At 45.3% G+C, this 16943-nt stretch overlaps 1 protein-coding gene across 3 annotated transcripts in view; it reads left to right on the top strand.

The window, feature by feature from the left end:
* The window catches only part of ARMC8 (armadillo repeat containing 8), a 107408-nt gene extending 93076 nt beyond the window's left edge, over positions 1-14332 (top strand). For 2 of the 3 annotated variants that reach the window (XM_019810661.3, XM_019810660.3), the window contains 5 exons: positions 1261-1347; positions 1430-1525; positions 6640-6712; positions 8076-8169; positions 12517-14332. In XM_019810661.3, the coding sequence (XP_019666220.1) occupies positions 1261-1347; positions 1430-1525; positions 6640-6712; positions 8076-8169; positions 12517-12550 (384 nt within the window). In that variant the 3' untranslated portion in view covers positions 12551-14332. The remainder of the gene's footprint in view (positions 1-1260; positions 1348-1429; positions 1526-6639; positions 6713-8075; positions 8170-12516) is intronic. The other variant, XM_003992063.6, reaches the window with a different exon arrangement.
* Positions 14333-16943: the final 2611 nt, after the last annotated feature.

The raw sequence follows: 16943 nt of genomic DNA, 5'->3' as shown, positions 1-16943 counted from the left end.
AAGATTGTTGACAGGCTCACATGTTCCAGCTCACTTTAAAATCTGACATCCTCCTCAGAGCATCTCACATACTTCTGGAGCATATCAGCATACTCTCAATCATGGCTTTCGTGCCCTGGAATAGACCTCGGTGCCTGCTCAAGCCTTGAATTATAAATTGCATTTTCTATGTGTCTTGTATCCCAGAGGCAAACTTTTTTTTCCTTTTTTTTTTTTTCAAACCTCAGGACTCACTCCCTAATCTAAGAAGAATAAGATCATACACTCTTTATAGCTGAGGCTTTAGGCCATAGTAAGAAAACAGTCTCCTCAATTAACTGTAATCTTCAAGCTTAATTAGCTTAAGTCTGCCAGAAGAAAGGTTAGAGTTGGAGAAAAGTATTTGAATTTAGACCCTATTCGCACTTCTCATCACTTTGTTTGAGTGGTTCTTCGCTGTGCTCCAGGACTTACTGTCACTTCCTCCATGAAGCCTTCTCTGACCATTGAAGTATCAAGCAAGCGCACGTCATGCTTTCTCGGTTCCATTTTTCCTCTGTCACATCACAGTGAAATGTAATTGTGTGATGGCTTCAAAGTCAGGTAGTGTGTTACTCCTGTCTTACCTGATGCCCTGCAGAGTGCACGCCCATTGTAGGTGCTCAGTAAATGTTTGTTGAATTGCAGATACTGACACTGACTGGCTCAGTATCCTTTCCACAGTTCTCTCACCTTTGCCTGACCCTTGCCTCCTGCTGGTCTGGCTGTGAGACTCCCAGCGGCTGACAGAAAGTCCCTTCCTCCACTGCCATTGTGGTGATTATCCTCAGGTTACCCTGACCTGCCAGCTGGCACAGGCTCCCTCCAGTCTCGTTAGGCCAACCTGGACTAAGCTCCTTCGCACATTTTCCTTACCTTTCTGTTCCTCTAGCCAGGTTTTTAAAAGTCAAGAGATCCTAAATGCATGTGTCTAGTGGACAGGATCCAGGCCCTCACCCAGAAGGTGAGGTAGCTTGGAGCTTGGGAGCAGGTAGCACTTGGGAGCGGGCCGGCAGGAGGGAGGTTGCAACACCTTTGACGCTCCCACCAAAGAGACCACTTTTTTGAAGAAACCTCATTGGGTTAGCAATAAGAGTTTGTTTTAGGAATGAAATTTTCAAGAAAATGATAACAGTTTTATATGAGAGCATGAACTATAAGACATGGCTGCCTTTGCCCAGTGATGGCTTATGCCCCAAAAGAAACTAATGAGATATTTGGGTTCTCTTTTGCCTAAGGTAGACTTTCCTTAGGTGTGGTTACTTCATTGGCGATGGTGTCAGGAGAGAAGAGATCAGAGTGGGACCTGTGAGCGTCTGTGTACTTCAGGTGGGAAATTGCCTGGGCTCTTGAGAACTTGCCTCTGGGACTGCAGAGCTTTCCTGATCACCAGCCCTTTGTTCTTTTCCAGACACTGTGCATCCTAGCCAACATAGCAGATGGGACAACAGCAAAAGAACTCATTATGACCAATGATGACATCCTGCAGAAAATCAAGTATTACATGGTAGGCCTTTGTCCCTTTCACTGCTCCACGGTAGCTTCATCAGAAGGCAGGGACTATAGCATTGTTAGTGCAAAACAAATGGTGCAGAGATTATAAAAAAAAGAAGAGACTACTCTGTAACAGATTTAAGGAGCTCTCTTTCATCCTGAAGAAAAAGAGACTGGAAGGCCTTGAAGCTTGTGCTGTTTGGCAGTATTACCACCCATCCATCACCCCACTCCCCACCCTCGTTGTCTCCTGATTGCCTCCTTATTCAGTGAAGACTTGGGCTCTTGGATTTCCTTCAGTGCCCCGAAACCCCTGTCTTACCTCTCAAGGCTTCTGTCTGATGTGTGTGAGCTCTTAAGCCTCCAGCACCCGTGGCACTTGTTCTTTGACCTGTTTGCTTGCAAACACAATCTGCTACCTACTTCCAAACACGTCGGTCACCTATTGCCATAGCCATCCCGTGAATCTTGTCATCAGCAGAAACTGCCCGTTGCCAAAATCTGACAGTCTTTTCATTCTGTCAGTGTCTCCTAACAAAACCCTAACTGTGGGTGAACCTGTCTTCTCTTTGCCTGCCTGTCAGAGTCCACAGCTGCAGAGAAAGGCATAGAACCAGGCTGATTGGTTTCATGTTAATTTCACAGTTTACAACCAACCCACCCCCACCCCCACCCCCACCATGGGTACTCAGCAGTGTCTACTACCCCTCTGTGATTCTCCAGCAAGCTGACACCTCTCATGCAAAATGGGTTCTTACCTTCTTGTTCTTTAAACCTCACCTTTTCTCTCCCTCATCACTCATAGTGATGACTTCACCTTCTGTTCTGTTATGAGAATAGAGGCCAGAATCCCTTAGTGGCTCCCTGTTAACACCTTGAATAACATCCATACCCACCTTGTGATGGCCTGTGAAGTCCTGCATGATCCGACTCATCCGTATCCCCAACTCCTCTCATTTCCCTCTTTGCTTTGTTCATTACACTGACCGCCTTCTGTTCCTTAAAAAGGCCATGCATGTTCCTTCCTACCTTGGGACGTTTGCACATGCTGGCTCTGCTCTGCCTGGAACATTTTTCTTCACACTCTTTGGTGTGCCTTTTAACCTCTCAGATCTGAGCTCAACTGACACATCTTGTGGGCTCTTATCCATGTGGGTTATACTTTGTTACCTTCAGAGCACTTAGCTGAATTACAGTGATACATAAAGTGTTTGTGTCCCTCCTAAGCTCCATGAAGGCAAGAACTAGGTCAGTTTTGTGTACATTTTCGTATCTGTCACCTTGGACGATGCCTGGCCTTTAGTATGTGCTCAGTAAATATTTGTTGAATGAAGCAGTAATGCTTCAACCAGGAATTCCCTTATCTTTCCAATACCAGATCCACATAGTATCTCTAATCTTTTCAAAGTTTTTCTTGATTTCCCATATCCACTGAGGTATACCTGTTCATAGCCATCTTTGTAAAAGTATCTTCTATACACGCTAACTCCTTCTTCACCTCTAAAATTCACTCTAACTACTTCATATGGCCTTTACTTCATCACTCAACTAAAACTGCTCTGCTTAAGGTTACCAATGACCTCCATGATGCCAAATCCAGAGTTTTCTCTCCTAATCTCACCTCACGTACAGCAGCCTTCAACACAGCTGACCATTTCCTCTTGGAAACATTCTTTTCTTATGTTTTCCATGACAGTATCCCTCCTTGCTTAGCCCTGGACTCTTCTTTTCTCTCCTACATGCTCTCCTGAGACCTGTGGTCTTTATTACACTATTACACAGTGGCATTTCCTAGGGAGCTTTCAAAGATTGTAGCCTTGTCCCTTTCCTTTCAAGCTTCTGATTTAATAGGTCTGGGTTGTGGCTTGGGCATCAGGGTTTTTGAAAGTTCCCCAGGTGGTTCTTATGTATAGCTGTGGTTGAAAACCCCTGGTTTAGGGGGATCTCATCCACTCCCATGGCTTTTACCATCCTCTCTATGCTTTTTTTGGTTTCTGGGCTCTGGTCTAGTAGTCTTGATAAACGGAATAGGCATTTATAGTATTTACATTTTCCATAGTATCCAACAATATAAAATACAAACAAAGTAATGGTTACTGGCTTTCAAAAGCTATGACAACAAGCTTTCCTGATGGTGCCTGCAGCTCTGCAAACGCTTGTTCTTTTCTTAATGTGGGCAGGGCGTAGAGGAGGGTCTCATGGAGGATATACCTCCAGACTTGTTTTCTGAACTCTGGACTCATATATCCTGCCTACTCTACATCTCCATGGGCCTGTCTGATGCTTCCTGAAGGTGATGTTTAAAGATGAATTCTTGGGGCACCTGGGTGACTTGGTCGGCTAAGCATTCAACATTGACTCAGGTCATCATCTCACAGTTTGTGGGTTCGAGCCCTGTGTCTGGCTCTGTACTGACAGCTCAGAGCCTGGAGCCTGCTTTGGATTCTGTGTCCCTCTCTCTCTGCCCCTCCCTCCCTCCCTCCCTCTCTCTCTCTCTCTCTCTCTCTCTCAAAAAATAAACATTAAAAAAAATAAAAATTGGGTGTTTTTTTTTAATACTCTTATTTTAGAGAGAGAGTGTGAGCGAGGGGGGGCAGAGAGAGGGAGACGCAGAATCTGAAGCAGGCTCCACGCTCTGAGCTGTCAGCACAGAGCCCGACATGGGGCTCGAACCCACAAACCATGAGATCATGACCTGAGCTGAAGTCTGATGCCCAACCAACTGAGCCACCCAGATGCCCTAGAAATGAATTCTTAAATATCTCCCCTAAACCTAAGTTTCCTCTCTCCTGGTCTTTCCCATCTCAGTATAGTAGCTCTGCCCTGCTCAAACCTGGGAGCCAGTCTTGATTTCTCCAGCTCTTTCACCTCATTAATCCAGTTTTTCAGCAGGTCCTGTCAGTCATTCCCCCAAAGCAGAATTGGATTCTTTTTGCTTCTTTCTGTCACCACTGCCCTCACTCTGGACCAAGCCATAGCATCTCATGCCTGATTGACTATAATAGCCTCCTGGACACCTCTGCACGGTCACTCCAGTCCCTTCAGCCCAGGTCAGATCTTCACCATCCACTGCTTAAATCCTTCGGGAGCTTCCTCCCAACTCAGAGTGAAATCTGAAGTCCTTTCTCTGGCCTACAAGGGCCCACAATTTAGCCACGCCCACTTCTCTGAAAGTTGCTCCACTTTGCCTTCTCAGTATGTACAAGCTCCGTAGCTCCTTCTTACCTCAGACCTTTTCAGGAACTTTTCCTTCCTCTTGGTGCCCCTAGGCCCTTGCTCTTGGCACAACTTGTACCTTTCTATCCCTTAAGTCTCTGCTTAAACGTTGCCTCCTGTAGGGTGCCTGGGTGGCTCAGTCAGCTGAGCATTAGACTCTTGATTTCCGCTCGGGTCATGATCTCACAATTCATGGGACTGAGCCCAGCTCAGAGCCTACTTGGGATTCTCTCTGCCCCTTTCTCTGCTCCTCCTCCACTCAACACGCACCTGTGCTTTCTCCTCTCAAAATAAACATTTAAAACAAAAATCTTGCCTCCTTCAAAGAGATCTCTTCTGTGCTCTCCACCTAAATTAGATTCCCACCCCTTCACCCTGTAGTTTCCTCCGTCACAATTTGTTTCCTCAAGAAATATGTATTGAATGAATGAACTTATACATCGTAAACATGTATTTTTGTACAGTATATCATTTCATTTATTCAACAAATACCCATTCAGGTGGAAGCAGATGATAAGTTTTATTATGTTTTGTCTTTGTGGAACCTGAGCTGGGTATCTCTTTCAAAGTCTTGGCAGGAATGGGGTGCCTGGGTGGCTTAGTCAGTTACGTGTCAGACTTCAGTTCAAATCATGATCTTACAATTTGTGAGTTTGAGCTCTGTGCTGGGCTGTGTTCTGACAGCTCAGAGACTGGAGCCTGCTTCAGGTTCTGTGTCTTCCTCTCTCTCTCTGCCCCTCCCCCATTCATGATCTGTCTCTTTTTCTCAAAAACAAACATGAAAAAAAGAGAGAGAGAGAGAGTACAATTTAAAAGCCTGGACAGGTAAAAAGGGAAAAGAATCACCAGCCATAGAATTGTAGTGAAGAAAGCCACGTCCACTTCCTGTCTCTGCGTTGTTGAGATACAGTCCTACATGATGAGATAAATCTCTCTGCCTTCAAAAACTGTTGAGTATATTATGCCACTGGTATTTTCCAGATACGCATTTTATTTAAATGTACTGGGGACTTTTTTCTTAATTGATCAATAGGAAAATCATCTGTAATGATTGTTTTACTATTGGGTCCTCTGTCATGTAGGAGAAAGCAGTCTATATGGGTAAATGATCCAACTTTAACAAAAGTGGTTATACTTTGAGTACATAAAGAAAAATAAGAATTGTGTTTCAAAAGATGAGGAAGCTCCTTAATAGTAGAAACATTAGATGAAGCAAGTAAAGACTCAATCAAGTATTGTGGGACATCACCCCACAAATAAGAGTAATTTACTTTTAAGAGTAAGAGTAGTACTCTTAGGAATAAGAGTATTTGGGGCACCTGGGTGGCTTAGGTGGTTGAGTGTCCAACTCTTTATTTTGGCTCAGGCCATGATCTCACAGTTGGTGAGTTCATGCCCCACATCCAGCTCCACACTGGTAGTGTGGAGCCTACTTGGGATTCTCTCTCCCTCCCTCTCTCTCTGCTCCTCCCCTGCTCATGCTCTCTTTCTCTCTCAAAAATAAACTTTAAAACAAAAAAAAGTAATTTGAATTAGATTGTCAGTAGCCAAATACAAAAGGCACATTCATCCAATTTATTGACCACTGGAGACCTGAAAGTTTCCTAGTGTAGATAAAAACAGAGTGATAAATTGTAAACTACCCATAGAGCCCTGGAGGTGTTTTGTTTGGCTTACCAGAGGGTTTCTAAAATCTGAATGTGAATGTCTCTTGGCAAGTCTTCTTCACTCCCCAGTTTACCAGATTTCCTACCATTCTCTGTTGTCTTAAGCCCAACCCATTCACCCACTGGAGTTTGAGAGCCCAAATTCACACTTTTAGCCTATTGGAATTGCCTGTGGTATGTTACAAAAAAGTACATCGAGTAAGATTACCTCCATATTGTTTTTTTCTTTTTCTGCATCAAATAGGGTCATTCACATGTCAAACTGCAGCTTGCCGCTATGTTTTGTATATCAAACCTCATATGGAATGAAGAGGAAGGTAAGAGATTGGTGAGATTTGTTCTGAAGAAAATTACGGGAGGGAAAGCAGCAGGTGCCCCTGAGATCCTAGGTGCAGGCCTCCTTCAGTGGGTTCCAAGTACCCAGCAGAGTCACCTTGGCATGAGAATCGATGGGACTAGCCTGAGTCAGCTGGACAGCTAACACTGAGCCCCTACCTTGGAGTCAACGCTGTAGCGGATTACAGAGGATGGGGGTGGAGGAGCCCTAGAGAAATGAGTGGGGTCCATGCCCTTGAGAAGGCTGAGGAGGAGGTTGGTGGGAGGTACTTGAAGAAGATGAGAGGTGGGCAGATGGGTCTTTGATTGTGTGCAGAGGAGGCACATGTAAGGACCCCAGGCAGATAAGCTTAATGGAGAAGTGGGTGCATTGGTGAGAAAGGAGAAATACACGAGTGCTGAAGCAGCCAGTCTGGAAAGTGGCCTCTGTGGATTGGAGGTTCTCCACCTTGACTGCATATTAGAGTCACCTGAGGATTTTTGCACCAGACCAATTTAATGGGGGGGGGGGGGCAGATGATAGGCATAAGTATTTTAATTCTCCAGGTGATTCCAATGTCCAGCCAAGGTGGCAGACAGATGTGGAAGAACAGTGAGTCTCAATGCTGTTGGCTGCATAAGAATCACCTGGGGAACTTTTTAAAACGCAGATTTCTGGGCTATACACCAAGAGATTCTGCTTCACTGGGTATAGAGGAGGTCAGTGAATGAGTGAGTCACTGCAGGCTCTTGATGGGGAGGAAAGACTCCAGGAGGAGTATTCTACTCAGCAGCCGTGTCTAGAACAAAGTGGAAGGAAGAGAAATTGAATTCAACATGTAGGCCTAGACACCAAGCACCAGGGAAACAAAACTGCCCTCAAGGAGGTCCTAGTCTAGTTGAAAGGGAGGACAGTGCAGTACGAAGTTGGAACTGCCACATGCTAACCAGGAGACTGCAGGAAGTGTTGGGAGGTCAGAGCAGGGTGAAAGAGATTAGAAGGGGGAAAACAAGACCTGTTTGAACTAGGAAGAGCCTGGCTTTACATGTCCAGAAAGAGTCGAAGATGGGGCCCGATGGCAGAGGGCCTTGTGCCAGGCTGAAGAATCTGACCTTGATGCTATAGTCCTTGGAGACATTACTCGATCAGCAGAATCCAGGATGGACACAGGAAGGAGGGTCAAGGAGCAGGGAGACCAGTTTTTGAGCATCCAAGCATGAGGGGATATAACTTCACCGGGGACCAGGGGTATGGAAGGATGGGGAGTAAAGGACCCTGGTAAGGCTCTAGATTGTTGATTGTACATCAAGGAAAGCAGATGCCTGGGTCGTGTTCCCAGTAACCTGTTAGCTTTAATCTCTTAGGTTCACAAGAACGCCAGGATAAATTACGAGACATGGGCATCGTAGATATTCTACACAAACTGAGTCAGTCACCAGATTCAAACCTTTGTGACAAGTGAGTATCAAAATAAAAGGGCCTTGCTTTGGGGTATGCTGGATTCTTTTATGAAAGGGTCTGGCTTGCTTAGTAATTCACATGGCCAAACTTAAAATCTTTTAGATTCTTGAATTCCCTTCATTAACTGTGAGCCACTGTAGGAATTTTGAGTAAGATAAACTAATAATCAGCAAATTTTTTAAAGATTCTCATCTTATTGGGAGTTAACATGAGCCTGGGCCATCTTAGTGGATATCTGGAGAGGATCCAGAAATCTCTTTAATGTCATTCTCTTGACATTAAAATAGAAAGGAAGGCCGGGGCGCCTGGGTGGCACAGTCGGTTAAGCGTCCGACTTCAGCCAGGTCACGATCTCGCGGTCCGTGAGTTCGAGCCCCGCGTCGGGCTCTGGGCTGATGGCTCAGAGCCTGGAGCCTGTTTCCGATTCTGTGTCTCCCTCTCTCTCTGCCCCTCCCCCGTTCATGCTCTGTCTCTCTCTGTCCCAAAAATAAATAAACGTTGAAAAAAAAATTAAAAAAAAAAAAATAGAAAGGAAGGCCAATAATAAAAACATCCATTACCTCAAAACCTCATTGAGCACCTGCCTTGTGTCAGCCTGGCCTGGCTGCTGGGAATACAGCAGTGTCCACTGAGGGTTTGCTGTCCTCGCAATATACTCAGAGAAGCAAGAATCATAATCAGAGATCTGTGTAATGTCAAAATAGCCGCAAATGTTCTCCTTAGCTGTATACACTCTGCTGCTCATGTTCATTCTCCACACTCTTGGACGTGGCTCACAAGTGCTCCATGGCCTAACTCTGCCTTTCTCATTCTCTGTGCTCCCCCTGCCCTGTACTCCAGCCACACCTTCCCTGTCACAGTATCACATCTTCATGCATTTACACATTCTGTTCCATCCAATTTGCTACCCAGTCCACTCTCCGCCTAATTCCCCATTCCTTTGGCAGATAATTTTTTTCAATAGTAACCTCTACTGGGTACTGTTTTAGGCCTTGGAGATAATAATGGTGAATAAAATTGATGAAGTCCTTGCCTTTGTGGAACTTAACATTCTAGTACAGAAGACACCACAAACAAATGAATATGTAATATGATAGCAGGTAGTGAGAGGTACTATGAGAAAAACAGCAAGGTGAAGGAATGAAGTATAAAAAAGTTTCTTTTCCTATAGATGGGCCAGTAAAGTCCTCTCTGAGGATGTGACATTTGATCAAAGATCTGGATGAAATAGTCTGCCAGGCAGATGTTCAGAAGCATAGTATTCTAACGGAGGGGACAGGGAGTGCAAGGCTGTGAGGCAGGAATGAGGTTGACATGTTCAAGAAACAACAGGGAGACCAGTGGGACTGCAGATAAATAAATGAGGGCTGGACTGATAATAAGTGGACTCTGGGAGGCAGCAGGGAGCAAGCAAAAAGCCTTATAGGCCATAGTAGGGACTTTGGATTTTAATCAGAGTTTGATAGAAAGTCATTGGAGAGTTTTGAGCAGAAGAGACCTTACCTGACTTGAATTTGTGCAAGATCACTCTGGTGGCTGCGTAGAGAATCACCTGGGCAAGCAGGGAAGGGAGAACAGTTCAAGGCTATTGTCATGTAGGTAAGAGATGAGAGGTGGTAGTGGTAGAAGTATTGAGAAGTGGTCAGATTCAGGATTTAATCTAAAGATAGAGACAACAGGATTTGCTCATGGATTTAATGTAAGATGTTAAAGAGAGGAAAGGAAAATGCCTAGGGTTTTAGCCTGAACAACAAAATAGGGTGTTGCCATTTACCAAGATAATGAGGAATACAAGAGAAATGTGGGTTGGGGTAGGGAGAATTGAGGATTCTTGTTTGGACATGCCAGACTTTGGATGCAACTAGATAGTGGTGGATTATCTAATAATACATAGGTAGGTAATGGGGCTGAGGATAAAAACTAGGATGGTATATAAAGCACTGAAGCTGGATGAAGTCACCTAAGGAGACTAAGAGAGAGGAAGACAGTAGGAGGGCTATAAGAACCATGCTGTGGGGCCCTCGAACAGTTAGGGGAAAAGAAAAAGATCCAGCAAAGGAAATGAAGGAACAACCAGTGAGGCAGACAGAGACCCAGGCACAGAAGGTATCCTGAAAGCAAGGGAAGAGAATGCCCCAACAGTGGCCATTTATCCTTGAAAACTCGTATCAGGTTGTCCCCTCCTCCAAAAGGTCTTGCCTGATCCATTCTGCACCCTATGCTTTGTCAGGGGACCCCGTCTGCCAGGACTTCCCATAACACCCATAGGATATACCACACTGTCGTGGCTGTCAGCTTGCTCGTCTGTTCCACTCGAGGGAAAAGGCACTTGCTAATTGCTCCTCAAGTGAATGGCTGTGCCAGACTCTAGAGCACACAGAGCAGATGGGGCTCCTGCCTCCCTGAAGTTTGCCATCCTGTGAGTCAAAGTAGACAAATCCCCAAATAACTGCAGCTCAAGGCTGCTGCTCGGTGAGTATCACATCAAAGGCGAGTCAAAGTTAGGCACCCGTTGAAGCCTTGATTTGAGCGGTACTTTAAGGACCAGCACCCTTGCCCCCACCTCCACAGCAGTAGTATGGCTGCTGACTCAGATGATAGGCTATCAGCCCGTCTGTCCTGGCTGAGGGCCAGATCGTTCCCTGGCTTTCTGTTCTCAGGTTTGTTTAGAAACAAAAATAATTCTGCTTAAAATCGTTTCTGGGATGACCTGAAACACTAAAAGAGGCCTCACCAGCAGGATGTACAATAGGTTTTGGCCCTGGCCTACATTGCTTAGACCAGTCTGATGCTGTTTCCCATATATGTATGGCACGTAAGTTTTCAGCAGTTTTTAAACCCCATTGAAAGAATCAAGGTCTAAGAAAAAAAAAATCAAGGTCTGGGCTACCTTACCTAGTCCATCTAAGGAACCATGATCTTGCCTCTAAAACATCTGTGAAAGACTTCTTAGATATTAAGAGATAGCAGAAAGATGATAAGGTACGCACTAAGGTCTAATATAACAAACATAGACAGCCCCCGAGAAAGATTCAGAAGGAGTCTGAATTGGCAGTTCTAATTTTAGTCAAAACCCTCATGTGAACATTCCCACCATGGCACAGACATCTCTCAGTGTCCTTCTATCTTTAAGGCTTTGTGATCCTTTGACTTTCAAACACTTAGAGATGAGGAGCTATTGTCGGCCAGGCCTTTCCACCTCAGGCTCAAAGGGCCTTGGGATTGTGAGGTGAGGTGGATGGTCATTAAAGGGCGGCTTGTGGCATCATTCATCAACTTGTTTCTGTAGGAAAATGACTTTGTAGAACCCAACTATTTCATAACTCGGAGACCATGTATACAGGGCTTCCCATTTTGATGGATTGGACTATTTGCAGTTACTATATTTATAGAGTCTTAGATAATTGTAAGAACACCCCTTAGTTTCCACTTTAAAAACTGCAAGTCCCATTACTTAACCAGACACTCCATTTGTGTCGAGCTTACTGCATGCCCAGTCTACCTTGGCTTAATTTCATCAGCTAATTGTAACTAAACATTTTAGCCATTTCTTTCCATAACTTAGAAGGGGGAGACCATTGCTAAAACCTGACTTTGTAATTCCCACAATTGTAGCCTCTTGAGAAACTACCAAGTTCATGATTGCAGTAGTAAAGGAGGCCTACCTCAGTCCTAGCTCAAAGGAAGACACTTTAACAAGGATCAGGATGGGTGAGGCCACCGCCCACATCATGTCTCTTCCTCTCCAACTCGCTGCCTTCTTTCCAGCCATCCCACACTGGTCTATACCAGCAGGCATGAAAAAAAGAATGAGATGAAACTGTAACCTCCTTCCTCAATTTGAAGGCATTTGAAACCATGAGTCAGCATTGGGTCATGAGCTCTAGGCCCCCCAGGCACCTTCTAATCAGCCCCTGAATATCTTTCCCTGGGTCAATTTTCCTCCTAGCTTCCCAGAACCCTAAGCGTACCCCCACAGTGTCCTGGAGCACTAGATAAAACCTGCATGGCAATAGGAGAAAGTAAAGAATTCCAGATACGTCACTCACACCTAAATGCCAGTGACCAAGGAAAAGTATAAAATGCCCCTGAGCTGCAACAGGTGTAATGACAAGAGCAGCCCTTTCTAAGAGAACCTCAGGAAGAGGAATGCAGCCAGCCTGGGATTGAAGTTACCCACTGACCGCACATCTCTGCCCCGTGTGGTAGTCGCCCAGGTGGGCTCACCCCGCTTCCCTTTGGGGATCTACCTTTTTAGACTCCACGTTACCATCTTTGAGCCACAGGGCTTTTGCCTTCATTCCACTTCTCAGATGATGGCTAACAGGAACTTTGTGATTTCAGGGCAAAGACGGCACTGCAGCAGTACCTGGCGTGACGGGAGCACCCTGGGCACCTGCGAGCATCCCACATCCTTGTTAAAGGAAGTACAGGAACTAGCCTCATTTGATTCCTTCTATTTGCACAAGTCACCTTGGACTGCAGGGAGCTGTTTTGCAAAAGCAATTTGGTAGGCTTAGATCTCAAATTCATCTTGAGAACATTTTTTCGAGGTAGTAATTTCCTCAGAGGACTATTGTGTTTTGTTTTGTTTTGTTTTCTGAGCTACCTGGACTCTTTGTTAGAACAATCAATCATTTTCCTTTGGACCTACAATTTTTTGCCTATGCTGCAGCCACTTTGTGAGTGAGGATGAATGTGTCTCTGCACACATAGGTGTGTGCGCGTGTGTGTGCACGTGGGTCAGAATGAATGGATGTGTGTGTGTGAGGGATACCTCAAATTTTTCTTTTCTTATTTTGTGTGAAAATCTCTTTTCTACAGATTTTCCAGGGTTTAAGCATTGCTTGCTGTATAAAAAACTTTACTGAATTATATACAGTTTGAATGAAATGTTATTTTAAAAACAAAACAATTGTTAAGTGTTCCATAAAGGTTATGTTGAATTTTGGTCAGATGAATATTTGTAAGTAAAAAATATATGCATTTCTGAACCTCAACTTACATAGATTTTCTTTATAAAAAACAAAACAAAAAAAAAAAAACAAAAACAAAAAAAAAACAAAAAAAGAAAAAAGGTTGGCTGTAGTTGGCCTGAATAACAGGCATGATATATGGTGCTGTGCAAAATAGTAAGCTAGCATCTTACTGCCGTCAATATCAGCAGGTACAGAGCCTCTTTTCAGCCTAATTCAATAAGCTCTCAGGCTTCCAAGTCAGATGGACAGGGTGGAGTGGAGTGAGGCAACAAATTCACAATAGGATTTTTGAACCATCAGGGGGAAATATAGCTACTGATAGTGAAAGCCCAGCCCTGACTCTGGCATGCTACACTTGGCAGGAACTGGGCACCAAGAGCCTCCCGACTGCCCTAAATCCTGTCATCGGTGTAGCGGTATCTGGCAGGATATAGAGCCAGTCGTGGAACCTTATGCTCAAACTAAAGTAGGTCATCACTTCCTGGAAACAAAGTCTGATCACCTTGTGCTTCCTGAAACAGCATATATCACTGTGAAACTAAAGAATGCTCTACAGACTCACCTGTAGAAAGAAGCAAAGAACAGGATAGCTTAGAAAGCTGTTTTTCTCTTAGCTATACTCAGCTAATTCTACTAGTCACTCAGGACTGCTATTCAGTGTGCTTTTGTAAAATGAGATCAAAATTTGAATAAGAGATGTGGCTGAGATTTTGTCCTGCATGAAGCCCAAAGCACTGAAGTTTGAGCGAGGGAAAGGGACTCTCCCCAGCGGATGGAAGATGGATTCTCTGACAGCGAGTGCTACTTCGCCCTGCTGCAGCCTTTAGTTTGGCACCTGGCTCCAGCTTCTGGGTCAGCTTCAAGGTGAACTCAACAGAGGTTGCTCTTGACTGTTTGGAGGAACAACCAGCCTTCCTTTTCCCTTTGCTAAAAGAAGTTCAGAGGCATTGCGGCCCGGAAGCGAGGTCTGTGACCCAGCCGCTTGTCATGAGTGTGTGCCACTGACAGAACCCCAAGCCTCCCAGCCACTCCTGATGGGGCTGCTCACACCGCAGCCACCCCATCACCAACCTGCACCTTCCTTGGAGGATTTAAATATGTTTGATTGCAAATGAATGTTTTTAAGTGTATTTAATGCAATTTTTCCTGTTCTCAACATGACCACCCAAGATTCAAACACAGAGATTGCCAAGTTGTTATTTTTTTCAGAACACCACCGATTTAAAAATCTGTCACAGCAGGGACTTGGGTTTTGTGCGGCCAACAGAGTGTTAATGTGAGAACGCCAGTTTAAAGAAAATCGAGTTTATTGGGAATAAAGCCTTATATAGGTCCACTTGTTGACATTTCTAGTACTGAGAAAATGTCCTTGGTTGGCATTTGTAACACGAAACACTATAGAGTTGGTAAATATAAAGAAACCAATAACGAATTGCTGAGACAATCTTGAGCCCAGATAGCATTAGAAAGCTGAAAGCCCAATGAACTAACACTTTCACACTTAAACTCTGTGGATAAATCTTGCCTGTGGCTATAAACAGATGGTCAGAGAAAAAGTGCTTTACTATAATTAACTTTTCTGATTTAAATGAAGGAAAAATGTATTTATTAAAGCTGTTTGCTGCTTTATGCAGGTGCAGTGTTCAGTCGGCAAGAAAGTGGGAGGAATGGGGCGTGGTCTGTGTCTCCACCCGAGTCCTTCACTAAGCTTCTCGCTCTCTCTAATACTGCACTCTGTTTCTCCTTTTGTGCCCTGATTGTAACCCAAAATTTATGAACTAGAAAAGAATGTCCAGTTTAATAAGTTGCATTTTTTTTTTCCTTAAGCACTTTATGCAGAACAATACATGTTCTTCTGGTAGTGTTTGGATAATATGATTTTAACACATGCTAATAAAAGCCAAGAAAAAAATCATGGCAACTTCTAAAAAGGAGTCTGTTTTCCAAATGTCTAGAACATTAGGAAACATTAGAAGATACTGTGTACTGGCTTTTGGAACCTATGATTCTTGGTGAGTAAGAGGCCGGGAAGTGACTGTATTTCAGAGCGGGGGCCGGTGCCCTGTGGGAGTTACAGCTACCCTACAGGGGCATCTGCAGCAAGCTGGGAACCCCTCTTCTTGCCTCCTGAAAGCAAGCAGACCCTCTACAGGTGGCCGCTCCCAGCCACTGGGACCTCCCCAGTGCTGGGTCTACTCCTTCCATCCTCTCCTCAGCCACATTTCTACTGCCACCACCCACTGGACTCAGGTCCCGAGCTTGGCAGATGACCAGCTGTGCTCTCTCTGCAGGGATGCCCAGGTGCTCTTTACTTACTGCACACTACTTTTCCCCATCTCTAAAACATAGAGAAGCATCTCCTATCTCTTGGGCTCCCTAGAAACAGAAAGCCAAGGACATCTACCCTAGAGCTTGGTGGAGGGAGGGTGGTGAGGTGGTTGGCAGGGGAGGGAATTCCCTTGCCACAGGGCAAGCATGGAAGTGAGGCCTGGGAAATGGGGGTCTGACCCCAGATTCTGATGGAGAGCCGATGGGGAGAGGTCCCGACACCTTGCCACCTGGGATAGGGGCTGGTGCTGCCCCAGTCCTGCTCCTTTGCAGATTTCTCCTGCTTCCTGGACAGAGAGGTGTGTGGGGTTTCCAGCACGAGGCTAGTTGTGGCCTATGACCTGGCTTCTGGAGAAAAACTGAGGGAACCCCTGCCTCAAGGGCCATGTCTTGGCCTACCTAGCCACCTTTCCTCCTGTCTCTGCAGCCCTTGGCTCCTGGCCTTGGCTCTGCTGAGCAGTTAGCCCTCTCGCTGAGTGGAGGGCCAGAGCCAGTCCTTAGGTAGGAAGGAAGCTCTGTCTTTATTTCACGGGGCAGAGCCTGCCCTAGCGCTCATCCTGCATCCTCTGGTTTGCTTCCATTGTAGGAAGCCAGGCCCAGGTCTCTGCCAAGGAGTTCCATCCTCACTGTGGGCTGACGTTTTAGCCAGTCTCAGGAGGCTTCTCTCCTCCAACCCCACCCCCTGCCCCCATGCCTTCTGCCTTGAGCCTTCCAGACTCTGAGAAAAGAAATACTCTACCAAGTTCTAGATGGAAAGAGCACATCACCGGCTGTACCACTCTAGTGTCCCTTCCTGCCTTCCCTTCCCAGCCCCGCTGCCCCCAGCTATTTCCTGGGAAGGCTTAAAGGTCATCTCAGACAACAACACACATCACCCCCACAGCCTCGGTTCCCCCACCTACTCATCTCCCCCACCTGCTTTTAGAGGCTTTGGTCACACCATTTCTCATCTCTCCAGTGATGGAAGATCCTTGGCTTCCTAGCTTCTGGGGAGACTTGCTACTCATTTCCTGCAGCCTGACTCATCCTTCTGTCCCCAGTGCCAACATAATATTGGCAAAAAGAGCAATGCACCTAAGAAGAGTAGTCTTCTGGGAGCTAACTGTGCATTTAAAGAACTTCAAGTCATAAGCTAAGTCTTCTGGAGAAAACCAGCAAATGAGAAGGAGATCGCTAACATTTGTCTTGGGGAGTAGACAAACACAGCCTTTTCCTCAGCAAAGCGGGTGCCTGGGCATAGTGAATTTACAAATAGATCACAGAGCAAACTAGCAGGAGGGAATGGCTATCCGTGTTAATATTCACGGGGGTAATAATAGTTAACATTCTCCTGAAAACCTCCAGTGACTGTCAAGGGCACACCCATGGAAGGATGGCTAAACCAGGTGATTTAGCGAAAGCTGGAGGCAACTTGGCTCCACTAGGAGCTCTCACTTTAAAAATTAGGCTGTAGCCAGAGTCAGA

The sequence above is a fragment of the Felis catus genome, chromosome C2 (genome assembly GCF_018350175.1).
Source record: "Felis catus isolate Fca126 chromosome C2, F.catus_Fca126_mat1.0, whole genome shotgun sequence".
Lineage (NCBI taxonomy): Eukaryota > Metazoa > Chordata > Mammalia > Carnivora > Felidae > Felis > Felis catus.
The sequence above is the reverse complement of the archived record's forward strand: the minus strand, read 5'-3'. Positions and strand labels throughout refer to the sequence as shown.